Consider the following 14,557-nt stretch of genomic DNA (forward strand, 5'->3'; position numbering starts at 1 on the left):
ACTGAGGGCTCCGTACAATTCCATAGGGAAGTCGCGGTTACAGTTTTAAAGTTTAAAGACCCTTCTAGGAGGACTTCGAGAAAACCCTTTGGAACTTAAGAGGTTGGAGAGCCACCCTACCCGTGGATACCGTGGTACCTAAGTTACCTATCGCAGAGGAGCCGGGTTCAGAGGTCTGGAGTGGTGTCGGAAACCGCCGTCGTTCTGAATGGAGGGCTGCAAAGAAGTACTGCTACCATGAAGGTGAAAAGGGTCCAGTGGAATCCAAGCCTGGATTCTGGAAGGAAGAAACATAAAAGCAGAGAGATCAGAGTCTGGGTCACTTCAGAGTGACCAGGGGCTCGGTAGACGAATGCCCACCGATGTCGGGTGCGTCAGGTTTGAAGAAGGGATGCATGACTCTGCAGCCACAAGGATCAGGAGATGTCAACAATGACCAGGAGCTGAAGGTGAGCAGTCCCATGAAGGATGTCGAGGGCTGAGGGGTCGGTGTCCGGCTGGAGCACTAACAAGCTTTGACAAAAGCAACCCACGCAGGAAGGTCAAGCAGGTTACGGTGATTAACAGCAAGGTCCTGAGACTCTCTAAGCAATGGAGAGTCAGGGCACATCTGGGGCAACCAGGAAATCTCAACATAAATCAAGGTGACCCTCAGGAGGATCCAACGGCTGAGTGACCAGGAGTCGCGAGGTGGCCTCAAGCTAGATTGCAAAGTACCAGCCCACGGAGCACTCGGTGTGAGGAGGCCAGAGTTCTTTGGTGCAAATACTGCTCAGAGTCAGTACTGCATGGAGTCCAATGCACAAGCTCGGGAATTACCAACAAGCATAGGCAACTGCAAATGGAGGCGGTGCACAGAGGTTTGGGTTATGCAGTCCCCATGAGGGATACTGGCCTCAAACTTGCTGAGAGTGCAGATCAACCTCAGAGACATTTGAAAACTCACCTCCTGTGTTGCTGAAATCTTCAGAGTCCACAGGCGCTTGGGAGCAGCAGACGGTTCAGTTGTGTTTAGGTGCCTGCAAATGCAGGGGAGTGACTCCTTCACTCCAAGGGAGATTCTTCAGTTGTCCTTATTGCACCTCAGGTCCTGCATGGAGCCTGTATGAAGAAAGGGCAGAGACAAATCTTTGGACAGAGAGGGAGACAAAGTCGGGCCCAATCAAAGTCCAGCGAAGTCCAGCGAAGCCCAGAGTGTCCAGACCGTCAAAGGTCAGGGGTTTCACTTTGTTGGATCTTGTCCACATAAAATGTTAAGTCTTACAGCCAGGTAAGCCCTTTTGTACCCACTGGAGGGGGTTGGACAGATTCAGGGGACCATCCTAGTCGAGGGTCAGGACCGAGGAGTGGTTACACCCATGTCCTTTGTCCAATTTCATTCCAGAGCAGGAGCCAACGGCTCCAGAACTGGTTTGAGCTGTACTATGCACAGGGACACCAAATGTACACTCTCAGAGTGCACCCACCCAGCCCCAATACACTAAATCCTGTCTGGGAGGTGGTCACTCCTCCCTGAGAGAGGATGCCTATTGTGCTGGCTTCCTCTGCTCGAGCTTGGTTCAGCAGCAGGAGGGCAGACATGATTCTCTGTTCGGCAGCATCCATTTTGTGCTGACCAGGTCGAGAAATCTGGCACCAGATAGACCAGTGACACCACGAAGCTCGCTTCAGAAGGGTGGAATCATACCTCCCACTCCGGTTACTGATGTGGAGGCATGATTCCAAGGTGTTTGATACCAAACACAATATGTTTCTATGCTGCCGTTTTCGAGATAGCATTTACCACGAGGTTATAATGCAACTCTACCTATATGTCCGGGTGTGTCACAGACAACCCGGGAGAATGCGCAGAGATACTCTTATGCAAGAGTCGATTCTAGCGCGATATAAATCTATAAATAAATAAATAAATGGTCTCCAAAGGCTGCAGAGAGGCTCTGCTCAAGCAGGGGCACCCTCTCACTAAAAACCCAGTACCCTGCCTTCAGGATTGATAAGGCCTGCTATAGGGGTGACCTATAAGTTTTAAGTGTAGTGACTGTGAGAAAGTGGCTCTGTATATACTGTTCCCAAATAGCTACAGAGTGTACAGAGTCCACAGGCCCCAGAGGTTTGGCAGAGGCTAAGTTAGATATAACCTTACTCTCTAAAGTGGTAGCTTGGTCGAGCAGTAAGGTAGTATCAGAGGACAGTGTAAAGCATTTGTTGCACACACTCAGTCAGCAAAAGGTCTCACACACTCAATAACTGAACTCTAGGCCAATGGTTTATATATAAAAAATATATGCTTGTTTTATTTTAGAACCAACAATAGGTATTAAAATATACTTTCTCAGAATGAGATGCTTTATATAAATACTTTTGCAATATGCAATTGACTTTTGTAGAACTTTACAAGTGGTTGCAATAGGCAACACAATTTTAAACACAATCATGCATTGAGTTCAATGGAAGTTTCAAGTTATTTGCAACAGATTACTTTTAGGATTACTTTTGGGATTCCAGGACTGGATCCTAGATTCAGTCCTGGGTCAGTACTTAGAATCAAGTGATAAAAGTCGACTTAGTTACTGTTATGATTTTTAGATAATATTTTGCTATTTTAAAAGTTGACCCGTAGAAAATAGTTCATAGAAAACAGTCAATGATTCCCTATGGAAGAAAATTCAAGTTGCATGTATAGTATGTTCTCGTTACTTTTGTAATCCAGTACTGGGTGCCTAGACTCAGTACTGGGACCTTTATCCAAAACAGGTAAGTAATTACGTTTTCACAATTTATACGATTTTTAAAGAATATTTAAAGTTTGCAGAAATCAACACTCAGAAGAAATTTCACAGAAAAACAGTCAATGGTGTCCTATGGAAGAAAATTGGGTTACTGGTAAGTACGGTTGTGAATATTTTTCAGAGTCAGTGCTGGGTACCAAGATCCAGCACTGGGAGCTCACCTAATAGCAGGTGAATATTTTCATTTTCGTTACTCGGCTGATTTTTGGTGAATATTTTAAGTTTTGAAAAGTCCACACTTAGAAGAAATTTCAGGAAAAACCAGTCAATGTTACCCTAAGGAGAAAATTGAGTTATCGGCTTTAAGGTAAGTACTCGACTGGCAGAGTTACGATTCTGGGCATAGACTCAGGGGCCTCCCAGGGTCAGGTAGGTACAGATGTTACACCCTCAGCGGCACAGGGGCAGCCGGGTGCAGAGAGAGTTAGGCCGAATGTTATCCTATGGGAGGCAGGGGGGCCTTGGTTGGTGGCTGCTGACTAGCAGGCCACGTGGCTGTGGGAGCTGGGCTCCTGGTCACTTGCTCAGGGAAAATGGGGAAGTAGATAGGTGTAGAGGTTGCACTGCCAGGGCCACTCGGGCGGCTGGGTGCAGGGTGCTCAATTGATTTCAATGGGAACGCTCCGGTTTAGAAAAAGACTGCAAGCTCGGGGCCGAAGATTCTTCAGGTGCCACCACAACTTCGAGAGGTAAGTTGGGTAGTTGGAGGATGGGTAGGTACCCCGGAGTTGGGCACAGGGAGCCGCGGGTCGCCGGTTGCAGGGGTGCCTCTTGGTGTCGGGAAATCTTACCCTCTGTTGATCGCGGTTGGGGGGGCACCTGGTTCTGAGGCTGCAGGCGTTGTAAGGAGCGTCGAGGGAAGTCCGTGGGTGCCGAACTCGGGGTCACAGTTGCCGTGGGGTCATCCTCGTGGTCTTTGTTCACTCCGGCACAGGCTAGGCTTGGCGGGTGCAGAGTGTGAAGGGTTCGCGGTTCTGGGCTGATGCCAGGGATTAGAAGCAGATTTTGAGTAGAGCCTCTACTCATGGGAGTCCCAGGTGCTTAGAGCCAAAAGGCAGCCAGGTCCTCCGGGGTTTGTGAGGTTTCTGGCCACAAGAGATGCCGGGTTGGAGCAGGAGCAGGTTCGAGGGTCGACAGGCCAGTAGGGCTGGGGCCAAAGCAGTTGGTCTCTCCCTCTTCTTAGCAACTGCAGGGCAGGTCTTCTTTCTTCTTGCTCTTCTTTGTATTTCGGAATCTGGGGAAGGAAGGAAGGTACAGGGTGCCCCTTAATACTAGATTTAGGGGCATTACAGGTAGGTAAAGGGCAGGGACCAATGGGTCCCTGTCCTGGGGTGGGTACACCCCCTATTCTTGACCCCAACTGCTTGGCGGTAGCGGTTTTTCTCGACGCCACCAAGGCGTTTGATTCCCTGGAGTGGGATTACTTGCTCAGTATATTGGAGCGTATGGGGATGCCTTTCACTTTATTAAACTGGATACAGTTGCTCTATAGCCGGCCAGTGGCATCAGTACTCTTAAATGGTGCCAAATCCCCCCCCCCTTTGCTATCTCCAGGGGCACGCACCAGGGGTGCCCTTTATCTCCTATTTTGTTTGCTCTTGCCATCGAACCCTTAGCAGAGAAACTTCGGCAGCACCATAATGACAAAGCACTGATCTACCCCTCTAGACATTTGCTTATTTCGCTATACGCAGATGACATATGTGAAGAAACCCCATGTCAATCTGAATCCCATTCTACGTGAGATAACTAAATTTGGCGCTATATCTGGAGTACAAATAAATTGGTCAAAATCTGTTGTTTTCCCCTTAACGGAAAATACCCTGTCATATCAGCTGGATTACCCCTAATATTGGAGTCAGATTAATTGAAATATCAGGGTATCAGTATTACTAGAGATAAGGAAGCGTTAATGAGAATAAATTATGAAACGGCCATAGATAAGATTACTGATAATGTCACTAAGTGGCTGCGTCTTCCCCTATCCATGGCGGGAAGGATATCTTTGATTAAGATGGTGCTGCTGCCGAAGCTTTTATATCTGTTTGTCAAAATCCCATATCATCCAGGGAGTTTCTTCTTTAGTACACTTAGATCTCAACTCACGAGGCTTATATGGGGCGGGAAGCAAGCACGCCTTAACTTAGCCACGCTTATGCTGCCATATCACCAGGGGGGGTTTGAGGTCCCAGATTTTGAATTCTATTACTACTGTGCACAAGCCCACTTTGCATCCTATTGGTTCCATCCGCCGCCCTTTATGCCTCATCAGCGGTTGAAGATGGCTATATGGGCCCGACCTCTCCGTCAGGTTATCTTTTCACTGCAGTGAGGGAACGAGCGCGAGATCCATCCACTGTGGATTGTACTATACGGGCCTGGCAATGGATAGCCCGCAAGCTGGGGACCCCTGTGTTATACTCACCCAAAATGGTTCTGTCGCGAAATTCCTTGTTACGTGTGAAAGAATTTGTCATAAGCTGCTCGATGGCCTCCGGTATTTCACCTGGGGGGACCTTTATATAGCGGAGCTGTTTCGCACAAGGGAACAGTTCTTTGGAGAGCATACGCCGACAGTTATGGACACATTTCTATACACCAGACTCCGACAAAGTATTAAAGCAGTGACCCCTGATTTTCCTGCAGAGCCAATCTCATTAGCTCCTCTACATGCCTTTTTGCAGGCAGAGCCCCCCAAACATGCTATATCTCTCTTATATAAACACACACAAAAAGCAATACCTACCAACCCTGTTCGGGCCAGAAGAGAATGGAATAAAGATTTGACTACCCCATTGACAGATGACCAGTGGGAACTTAGCTGTACGCAGACAGAGGCCATTACTGGTAACAGTCGGCTACGTCTTATTCACTTTAAGTTTTTGGACCGGTTATATTATTCTCCGGCTAAACTGTACAGGTTCCGACTCAGAGATAATGATATATGTGTGCGCTGCGGGCGGGTAGGGGCGGATTTTTTTCACCTGGCATGGAGTTGTCCTTTGGTGGCAGAGTTTTGGGCACAGACATTCGATAGTCTCTCGGACAAGATAGGGGTCCGGGTGCAGCCATGCCCACTACTGGCCCTCCTGGGATTGATCCAAGCTGTCAACACAAAATATAAAAAAATTCTAGCAATGGGCCTACTACTGGCAAAACAGCAAGTGGCATGCCGATGGGGGAGAGGCCGAGCTCCCAAGTTTAAAGATTGGGTTCATTCGATGGTTACTTGGCCAGAGCAAATGCACGGTTATGCAGAACTCCTGCCCACCAAGTCGTGTCCGAAGGACATTTGGGGCCCATTAACCTTGTATCTGTTAACACAGGCAGCGAAGAGCAAGGAGGTTGAAGGTGAAGTTGCTTTGGAGGCAGGTTGTGAGGTGGAGTCTGAATACAGATCCTTGGCCTCGCAGGAGGGGTACCCGAGAGGGAGTTCTTCACAACGTCAGAGTGGAAACACTGAGCTAGTGATCTGAACGTGTCATACTCTTTTTGTTCTGAATGTTGAGGGCGACCTGGGGTGCCGAAAATGGGGATTTACTATGCCTGGGATGACTGGGTATTTGGTGTTGCCTTGCCTGCATATGTTCTGTGATAAACGGTCGACTGCATCATATGTTGATAGACTGTACTGAACCATATTGGACTTTATGATGAGATTCCTGAGCCTGCATCGTAATTGTTGGGGGGGGGAATTAAAATCATGCGTATTCTGGTATGGGAAGGTGTTCCATACATGTGTACTGATGCATAATATGATATGGTGATTGTTAGCGCACTGATGTACCGTACAATATCTCAATAAAGGTTTTTCAAAATGAAAAATAAATAAATAAATAAAACATCACAAAAAAGGTGTCGGAAGTTACTAGCATGCCAGGAAGTTGTGCTAGCGACTGGCAAATCTTGCAAGAGATTGCAAGTGGCTGGGAAACCTCATGGGCGATTGCGAGCACCCAGCAAGTCTCATCACCCTCGCCAGCACACACAAAAACAAGACTCAAGTGCCAATAGAAACAAATGTCTGCCACAAGGTAGAAAGCAAAATTTTCACGTAGCATGGATTTACTGAATTCCTCAAACTCCGCGAGCAAAGTGGATCTTTACGCCCAGTCCTAGTGTTACCTACCTCCTTGGCCAAATATGGATGAGGCTGTTAACTGAAGGGCTGAGAACTCTCACTGTCTCAGTCATTGAGCCATTCAGCCACAGGTATGAAGGCTGGAAGTTGGAGTACACCCCGAAATATTCATGCTGGAGTTCCAAAGGTGAATGTTAAATAAGGATACCTTTGAATGTAGTTTTTATATTGTCACATTTGTTGTGTGTTAAAAGACAGAGGTCAAATGTCAGTCTAGGGCTTCTGACAAGTTTGTGCCTTTTCATTTAGCATGGATACTGGTGTTTCTGTTTTTTTGCTCTGACTACAAGTTGAAAGGGCTTTGTAAAGTGAGCTATGTGACTATCTTCCTGGTGTGAAAAGAAACACTGTTTTTTACAAAACAAACCAAGCGTTGCAGCCCAACCTGACTATCACACACTAAAGGATAAACTTGAGGGTGTTTTCATCATGAATATCATGCTGTGCCTAAACATATTATTTGTTATATGTAGTAATAGTTATGTTTCAATTGTATTGTGATGTATGTGTAAACACTCTTTTTCCACTTCCCTTGTATCTCACCCATGCAAAAAGTAGAGTTTGGTAAATTGTGTCTGTGTTTATATGTCCTGGGCTTTATCAAAAATATGATTTTTTTCGTATACTTTAATCACATTTCAATTGGTGCAATTGGTTTGTTTTGTAAAAACAGTGTTTAGAAAGATCTTTTCAAAAATCATTTTGTTTATCATTTATTGAAATCCTACCTTATGAGGGGACAGAAGAAGAGTTTATTGTAGTTTGTTTTTGTGGCAGAATCTGAACGGTTAACGTATCTATCCCCAGGTTCTGCACGTAACTGGGTTACCCCATTGTTTACTAACCATGTGAAAAGAAAGGCTGTGAAAATGTCGTTTTCCTAACACACAACAATATTTAAATACATATAAATGAACTGTACTAATCTTTCAAAATATATTAGCAGTTAGGAAAGAACAAATGAAGTGCTTTTTTTGTAATTCTGAACTGTAATGGAAACAAAGATTTTAAAAGAATCCAAACAAATCAAGGCACAACTTATTGATGTGCTAATGACAAATATTTGCTAAAACCCAGGTCCAGATTTACTAAGAGCTACAATTGCCCTTCCGTCATACACCTTGCATGGCTCTGCATGGCATAGTAAACCTGGGGTAATGCTAGGCAGCGCATGTTGGTGCCTTCTGTTACTCTGCCCTGGGAAGGAGTTCCATGGGTGGAGTGTGGGTGTTCCGACACATCCACCCATGGTTTTAACCCCTTCGACGCGCTTGACGGAACGGTTCCGTCATGCACGTCGGTTGGGCTGTGCTTATGACGGAACCGTTCCGTCATGGCCCCGCCCGCGCTCAGAACCTTCAGCGTGGCGCGGAAATCCGCGCCGCGCTGAAGGGGTTAAGCGCTTTGCCAGATTTACCAACACTAGTAAATCTGAGAATGAGTCAAAATGCAATGCCTTCCCGGTGGAGGCAGAATGAGGAGAAATATGTTTATTTATTTACACGCTCACAACGTCCAAGTCACCACCTTCACTGAGAAGACTCTCAAGGAGAGAGACAACTCTGAATGAATATGGTTTAGGCAAGGCGTACACACAGCATCAGTAAAAAAGAGAACCATAGTTAAGCAGATATTATGGATATTAGAATACAGTACATAAAATCAGCAAAAAAGATTAAAGAAACAAACGTTCGAGCAATACAATAATTGTCTCTGCTTTCCATTAGAGCGCATCACTTCAGAATGCACAGTGCCAGAAGGCCCCTATTCTGTATCCATCACCCCTGCCCTCAACCAAGGACATTGCGGGGCCTACTGGCAAACATACCTTAGTGGCAACTTCCCCTCTGTCTCACGGAGGAATGGTTAATATCCGCAGTTCCATGCTAACACATACACCAGGGCACCACCTAGTGCTCCGTCCCTTCTGGGGTATCCGTCCCCAGGCAAATTACCCAAAAGGTTCAACTCCAGGCATCCCTGGGTAGAGCAGAAAGGTCCTGTCCCACCAGCAGGTCAGTCCCCCCTCCTGCCAGCCCAGTGCCCACACCAATCAACACCCTCCACTGGGTCATCACAGAAAATCAGTTTAACTTTTTTGGGTAGCCCCCCTTTTCCTGCTGCTAACAATTCCACCTTGCAGAAGTGGGTGGGCAGGGCCGGACTGCCTTTCGGGCATTTTGGCATGCTGCTGAGCTGGGGGCTGATGTCACTGCGGTGGGGGCTAATTTCGTTGATGGAGACCTGCGTGTGCTTTGAAACAAACAAAGCGAAATGAATTTTGTTCATCACACGCACGTCCCCATCAACAAAATCAGCCCCCAGCTCGGCAGCTTGCCAAAACGCCCGGTAGGCAGTCCGGCCCTGTGGGTGGGTGGGTGTCTGCTTCTGAATGGTGGATGCTGGTGCACAGTGGAGGGGAAAAAGAGGCTGAACTCTTGTCTCTCGACATTTTAAAGGCCTCCAGTCATAGTCGCCTCCCGATGACCTCACCAAGACCCTCTTTGTGGCAAAGTAGAAGAAGGACTCTCCACCCTGGCTTCTGCCCGTGGATCAACTAATGGCCTCCTCTGCTATTTGCAGGGGCGCCCAGTCAAGATGTTGGAATTTATTCTGTAATAAATAAGGCACTAATTTGACCACTTATCTCGAAATCGAGGGAGGGTATGTGTTTTTTTGAGTAGCACCTATGCATAGTTGTGAACCTCATTTTGATGCCTTTAATTAGAAAGTGCGAGCACTTCTCTTTAAAAAGATCAATTTTTTGACTGAATAAATGCATCTTTCCCCTTTCCATATTGCACAAGAGAGTGCCAGTGAGCAGCTGAACTATCATGGCTCTTGGAAGAGGATCACATTTGAATCAGGGCCAACGCCTGTGTCTGCACTAGAAGGGCGCTATTGAATCAGCTTTTCATTGATCTTTGCCAAACATCCTCCCTTGGCCACACACTGCAAGCCTTAGCACGCAAACTCAAACTTGGAGTACTTCCATGTCCCCAACCACGAATGAAAGCCAGAGAATTTTGGAATCCATCAGTTGTTTGATTTCATTCAATATTTACTCTTGTTGAGTATCTTGTTCCCAGAGATAATAATGCTTCTACTTCATAGTGACGATACTCTCACCTTCAGCGAACCCCACAATTGCAGTTGAAATGTATTTGAAATAGCAGAAACTCTACCACATTTAGTTCATATTTTCATATGTCTTAGAGTTACCAGAAATCTCAGGTACGCACCTTGACATTGACCGAGGCACTTCTAATTGTCCAACGTTTTAGATCCCTGTGCCCGCCCATGTACATGCCTACTTCTATCAAAATGTATCAGTTTCTTATATTAAATGACCTAAAAAATTCAGATTTCTAAAATGATCTGGTCAGATTAGAACTCTAGTATGTGTGCCTAATCCATTGGTCCTGAGGATCCTATGATGCTCCTTACCAATCTGAATGATTCACTCCACATCTAAAAACATACTTTATTTAGAGAAACTGAGGCATTGTCATCGGGAACAAGTTACCGACGTGTGGGGACCTCTATGGAATTTTGCAGAGTTATTCGGCAACATTGAATATAACGTGGCCATCAATTAACAGAGATTTTCACGCCGCAATCCTTATGTGGTACATCATGGGACTATTTATCCCTTCATGAAGACTACAGTGAAGTGGTTTTTTGCATATCTGATTAGAGTCCTTGGCTCACTGCGACTCATTTGCGGACTACCCACCATTCGGGGGCTATGAAAGGACACCTCTAAGATAGGTTGTGTCTCCCCTCCCCTTGTCCTGAGGAAGATCCGTGGCAGAGGATCAGAACTACCCTCTCATGCGCTAGGGTCGAAACGTCAACATTTTACCCCCAATGAGCATGCATCCTAAATTCAACCCCCTCTTGCCCCGAATCAAAGATGATGCTTCTCTGTGCACCACTACTAAAATAATCTAAAAAATCATTGCAACTAATTCATGTTAAGGGGCAGGCTTTTCCCATAAAGGATACTGGCCCCGCTGAGGAATACTACCAGATCCTTTCCCTTGCTCAACAACGTTAATGATTTATCCCTGGAATGTTCTCTTTGATTTCTTTCCTTTTTCTATCCCACACATTAGCACTATCTCCCCCTCGTTCTCCACCTTGGAGTAACCTTTATGACATTCTACTGAAAATATTATGATTTTGTCTATATTTGTCATCAATTGAGTAAAACATAGTAGTAAACAAACTACTCCCTACATTGAAATCAAGTTTGGGTGCCTTCTGTTTAATGTTATACTGAGGAATGCGTTTATACTCAGATCAGGCGTAAAATGATATCTGCCTCAAATATACGTATGCTTAAATACATATATATATATATATATTAGCTACGATTTAACGGAAAGTTTCTGTCTAGGACCATTTGTTTTTTATACGTGAACATATTTTTTTATGGTTGGCACGTTTGCTTGTATAGTAATCACAAAAATATATCAATGGTTGGATGAGTGAGTATACGGAAGCATGAATGGGGGAGTAAGAGCATGGATGGTCAGCTGCATGAATAGTTGAGTACATGTATGAATGAACTAGGCAAGGACAGTCACCGCAGGGGAGAGCTAGGTATGAGAGTTGTAGGAACCTGGGGTCACCAGGCCCTATAGGCGGTAGCGTGGCGCGAGCCGGTCGGGCAACCAGAGGGCTAGGTGTTAAGCAACCATACACCACACGCTTCTCATGGACTAGAGTCACACACAATAAGGGACGCCACACCGTTTAAATTATGCGAATACTTCAAGTTTATCCAAGTATAGCTGGTCAGATGCAGTTCAGGAAATAACAAGGTAATACATGAATCATAATACCATTGTGACATTACATTCGACACCCTGGGTGATATCTATGCAGTGCCTAACCTTGTTCTAGCGCCGTGCGCGCTTACGTAAAGTCTTTCCCTGAACCGGCCGTCTAACTAAGCGTAATACTTGAAAGGGGACACATTGGGTTCACTAACATGGCGCCTGTAGAACTGAGCGCTCCTCGTGATCAAGGGCCCCTAGTACTGTGAAGCAAGGCATATAAACATAGCGCTACGCGCAATCAGTTGCATGTGGATACGTTTGCGTAGAACATTTAATACATCGCGTGACTCGTAATCAGTCGCATGTCATTACCTTTGAGCAGAGCATATAACACAGTGCGCTACTCGCATTCCTTGGCATGTAATTACTTTCGAGCAGAGCATATAACACAATGCGCTACTCGCATTCCTTGGCATATAGTTACTTTCGAGCAGAACATGTAACACAGTGCGCTACTCGCATTCCTTGGCATGTAATTACTTTCGAGCAGAGCATATAACACAATGCGCTACTCGCATTCCTTGGCATATAGTTACTTTCGAGCAGAGCATATAACACAGTGCGCTACTCGCATTCCTTGGCATGTAATTTCTTTCGAGCAGTGCATATAACACATGGGCTTACTCGCCGTCCCGGTCTCTCCGGCTGAGGAAGCAGAGTCGGTGGCGTGAAGCGCCACACGAGAGTAATGTTAGTCAGTACTTTGAACGGCTTCCAGCGGGGAAGATTACTGGACTTGAGGAGCGAGTCCCTATGCTCCGGTGCAGTTCACAGAGCACCGCGCTCAGTAACACAGGAGGGGGGACACGGACAGGATCCCTCGGCGGGGTCTCTCCGTCGCGCAGGCAGGGGAGGGGATTCCCACGGAGGGGACAACCCGGGCCAAGTGCGGTGTGGTTTCCAGACAAGCAGGGGGCGCACCAGGGGGGATCTCGGCCTCCGGGCTTACCTCCGTCTCGGCGTCAGCAGGCGTCCGTCCTCACGACGTTGGGGGAACTCAGCCCCGACCTTGCGCTTCTCCTCACACGGCTGCGACGGCAGCGACGGGGCCCCGGACTTCGCCTGGGCCTCGCGACACAGCAGAGCACTCTCCCAGGCCTCCAGGCTGCGGCGGTGAGCGCGCTGGCTTCGTCGTCGCAGGGGGGTGCTCAAATTAAGGATGGGGTAAAGTGCTCAGCGGAGCACGCTGCCGGGGGTCCCAGACCAGGGCAGGGAGCGCGGGGGTCACAGCGCTAGTACCTGGTCGATCCCCGGTGACTTGGCAATCGGCTTAGTATTTTATTCACTAGGGTAGCTTGGACACACAGTCTCAGCTCTGGCATTCAAGGCTTACAGCTCGCTCTTGTCATGCAGTCTCAGTTCTTAAAGTTAGGTTTCAGTTCTCAGTTGACAGATGAAGTCTTTTGGCGCAGATGTATCTGGCGCCCTTAAGGGGTTCTGTTACAGGGGTAGGGATGGAGAGGGCGACTAGGTCTTTCCTAGTCAGGCTGGCAGAGAGTCTCTGGGTCCTCCTACTACTGGGCAAGATCAGTGGGATTCACAGGGCACCTCACTCACTTAAGAGGCAGTACCTAAATCCTGTCACTCTCAGAGGCATAAGTCCCTGGCTAGGCCCTACCGCCTACACTCCTGGTGGATTCTTCCAGCTCTGCTTCACCCCAATGGCCAACTCACCACAAAAGCTTCCCTCCCACTCTTAAGTAGCCCTAGGTCAGGTGACCTCTAGCCAAGGCGGCAAAAGTAAAACCCCAACTCCCTTCTAGAAGGTTCCAGCTTCTTCCAGGAGCTTCCCCACTCTAACTATGGGACAAAAAGGCGGGCTGGTATCGCAACATTGTTGTGGGTCCCAGCCAGCTCCTGGCAGCTAGGGTGCTACTATGAAAAACGACCACCCTGCAGTAGCAGGGGTCTGTGGCAGCCATCTTGGGAGAAGGGAGCACCTGCACCTTAACACTGCCTGGCAATGAAAAGGCGCCCGGAGACCTAGTCCAACATAAAAATGAGGGTGGAAAAAATGAGGCACGATACAAAAATAGAAGGGGAGACCACCCTAGGGCTGACAGGTCCAACATGCGTCCCCCCCAGCCGAAAGAGGGGAGAGCTACCCAACCTCTAGGGAGTTCTCTTCACTAAGGCGGAAAAACCTGGAGAGACCGTCAGCATTGGCGTGGTCAACTCCGGGCCGATGTTCCACCCGAAAGTCCATCCCCTGTAGGGAAATGGACCACCTCAACAACTTGGGGTTTTCGCCTCTCATCTGCATGAGCCAGCGAAGGGGGCGGTGGTCGGTCTGGATAAGGAAGTGAGTGCCAAAGAGGTATGGCCTCAACTTCTTCAGAGCCCATACCACCGCGAAGGCTTCTCTCTCAATGGTGCTCCATCGCCGTTCCCGAGGGAGGAGTCTTCGAGATATGAAGGCCACAGGTTGGTCTTGGCCCTCGGTGTTGAGTTGCGAGAGCACCGCACCTATGCCGTGCTCTGAGGCGTCGGTCTGTACAATAAATTCCTTGCTGAAATCGGGTGTTGCTAGTACTGGAGCTGTACACATCGCATTTTTCAGCGTATCAAAGGCTTCTTGGCATGCAGGTGTCCATATGACCTTGCGAGGTTGTTTCTTTGAGGTCAACTCCGTCAAGGGGGTCACGATGGTACCATATCCCTTGACGAACCGGCGGTAATACCCAGTGAGGCCGAGGAAAGCTCGGACCTCTGTTTGGGTCTTGGGGGGCTCCCAAGCCAAGATGGTTTCAATTTTGGTCTGGAGGGGTTGCACCTTACCT

The 14,557-nt window shown here is 47.5% G+C and overlaps 1 protein-coding gene across 1 annotated transcript in view; it reads left to right on the forward strand.

Moving 5' to 3' along the window:
• Positions 1–362: 362 nt before the first annotated feature.
• Positions 363–14,557, forward strand: part of LOC146812239 (uncharacterized) — a 303,094-nt gene continuing 288,899 nt past the window's right edge. Inside the window, exon 1 of the mRNA XM_085615147.1 lies at positions 363–449. Within this exon, the coding sequence (XP_085471273.1) occupies positions 363–449 (87 nt within the window). The remainder of the gene's footprint in view (positions 450–14,557) is intronic.

Source organism: Triturus cristatus, chromosome 7, assembly GCF_964204655.1.
Source record: "Triturus cristatus chromosome 7, aTriCri1.1, whole genome shotgun sequence".
NCBI classification, from domain to species: Eukaryota; Metazoa; Chordata; class Amphibia; order Caudata; family Salamandridae; genus Triturus; species Triturus cristatus.